Source organism: Emiliania huxleyi (assembly GCF_000372725.1).
Source record: "Emiliania huxleyi CCMP1516 unplaced genomic scaffold EMIHUscaffold_344, whole genome shotgun sequence".
In the NCBI taxonomy this organism is placed as follows: domain Eukaryota; phylum Haptophyta; order Isochrysidales; family Noelaerhabdaceae; genus Emiliania; species Emiliania huxleyi.
The window spans coordinates 74,997-76,388 of NW_005199412.1; the positions used below are offsets into that span (position 1 = coordinate 74,997).

Sequence of the window (1,392 nt, forward strand, 5' to 3'; positions counted from 1 at the left end):
TTCCCCCTCCCCAATCTATTCCCCCCAAAAAAATTACCCCCGGGCCCTTTTAAGGTTTTAAAAGCACTTTATTTTTTCAAAGACGCGCTCCCTCTGGCCCCATTTCTGCAATAGGCGACCCTGCTGATGCTCTCGCGGCTCCACCGCACGACGTCGGGCATGCCTGTTTAGGTGTGGCACGTGTGCGAGCTCTAACGCCGCGAGGCGCGCCAGGTCGAGAGGCGCAGTCGGCCTCGGCTCGAGGGAGGACGCGTCCGGGACACGTCCACGACATATCCGAGACATGGTTGAGAGGGGGGGGGGCTCGAGCGACCCTCGGGGCACCGGCCAGCGGCCAGGGACGGCCGCGAGAGCATCAGCAGGGCAGCCGCGGGGCGGAGCAGGTGAGGATCTCCCCACATCTCCCCACATCTCCCCACATCTCCCCCCTCTCTCGTACGTTGAGCAGCCGCGGGGCGGAGCACGTGAGGATCCCGCGCCGCCCGCGCTCGAAGTGCAGCTTCCGGTGCCCGGGCGCGAAGAGGCGCTGCCGCGAGCGGTCGGCGCCCCAGGAGGACCGCATGAGGAGCTCGCGCAAGAAGGGAGTGCCGCCCGCCTCCTTCCACGCCGCCAGCGCTCGCTTGTCGCCCCCGCTCAGGCTCTTGGAGCCGGTGCGGATCGCGAGCGCCGTCCGCGAGGTGAACGTGGCGCGGTACCTGACGACGCGCGCGGGGGAAGGGGGAGGGGGGGGGGGAGAGGAGGCGGCGGTGTGTCTGCGAGTGGTGTGTCTGCCGGCGGGGGAGAGGAGGGGGGTGGACGTGCGTCTCGGGGGGGTGTCTCGGAAGTGTCTCGGGAGTGTCTCGGAAGTGTCTCGGAAGAGTCTTCGGAAGTGGCGCGGTACCCGATCCGCGTGAGCCGGTCGATGTGCGCGTCGTGCGTCCGGTTCCGTCGCCCGTTCTTGCGCCGCGCGGCGCGGAGGAGGCGGCCGGCGCGCTGGGGCGGCGCCGAGCTGTTTGCGGCGCCGAGCCAGCGCAGCAGCCGCGGCACGGTGGAGTTGAAGGCGGCGGGGAGGAGGCCGTGCAGGTGGAGCTGGTACACTCGCGGGTGGGCGCGAAAGGACTCGTCCAGGTCGAGCATCGCCTAGAGGAGTGTCTCGGAAGTGTCTCGGAGGTGTCTCGGAGGTGTCTCGGAAGTGTCCTAGGTCGAGCATCGCCTAGAGACGGCCCCCCGAGACACCTCGTCGACACTTGCTGCCGCCTCGCGCAAAGGGGCTCGTCCAGTGTTGAGCATCGCCCGCATCGTCGGGTACGCGCGGCGCGCCTAAGGTAAGGGTAAGGTACACTTCTCCACACACACGAGGTGGTGGGGCAAGGGCCAGGCTAGCCCCTCGCGTCTCCACGTCTGACGACAGGA

At 68.5% G+C, this 1,392-nt stretch overlaps 1 protein-coding gene across 1 annotated transcript in view; it reads right to left on the bottom strand.

Annotated features, from left to right (window-relative positions):
* Nucleotides 1-1,392, bottom strand: part of EMIHUDRAFT_458515 (hypothetical protein) — a gene marked incomplete at its 3' end in the record, with an annotated part of 8,077 nt that overhangs the window by 2,613 nt on the left and 4,072 nt on the right. Inside the window, exons 12-14 of the mRNA XM_005773144.1 lie at nt 1,273-1,299; nt 881-1,119; nt 440-695 (exon numbers count right to left, since the gene is read on the bottom strand). Coding sequence (XP_005773201.1) covers nt 440-695; nt 881-1,119; nt 1,273-1,299 — 522 coding nt within the window. The remainder of the gene's footprint in view (nt 1-439; nt 696-880; nt 1,120-1,272; nt 1,300-1,392) is intronic.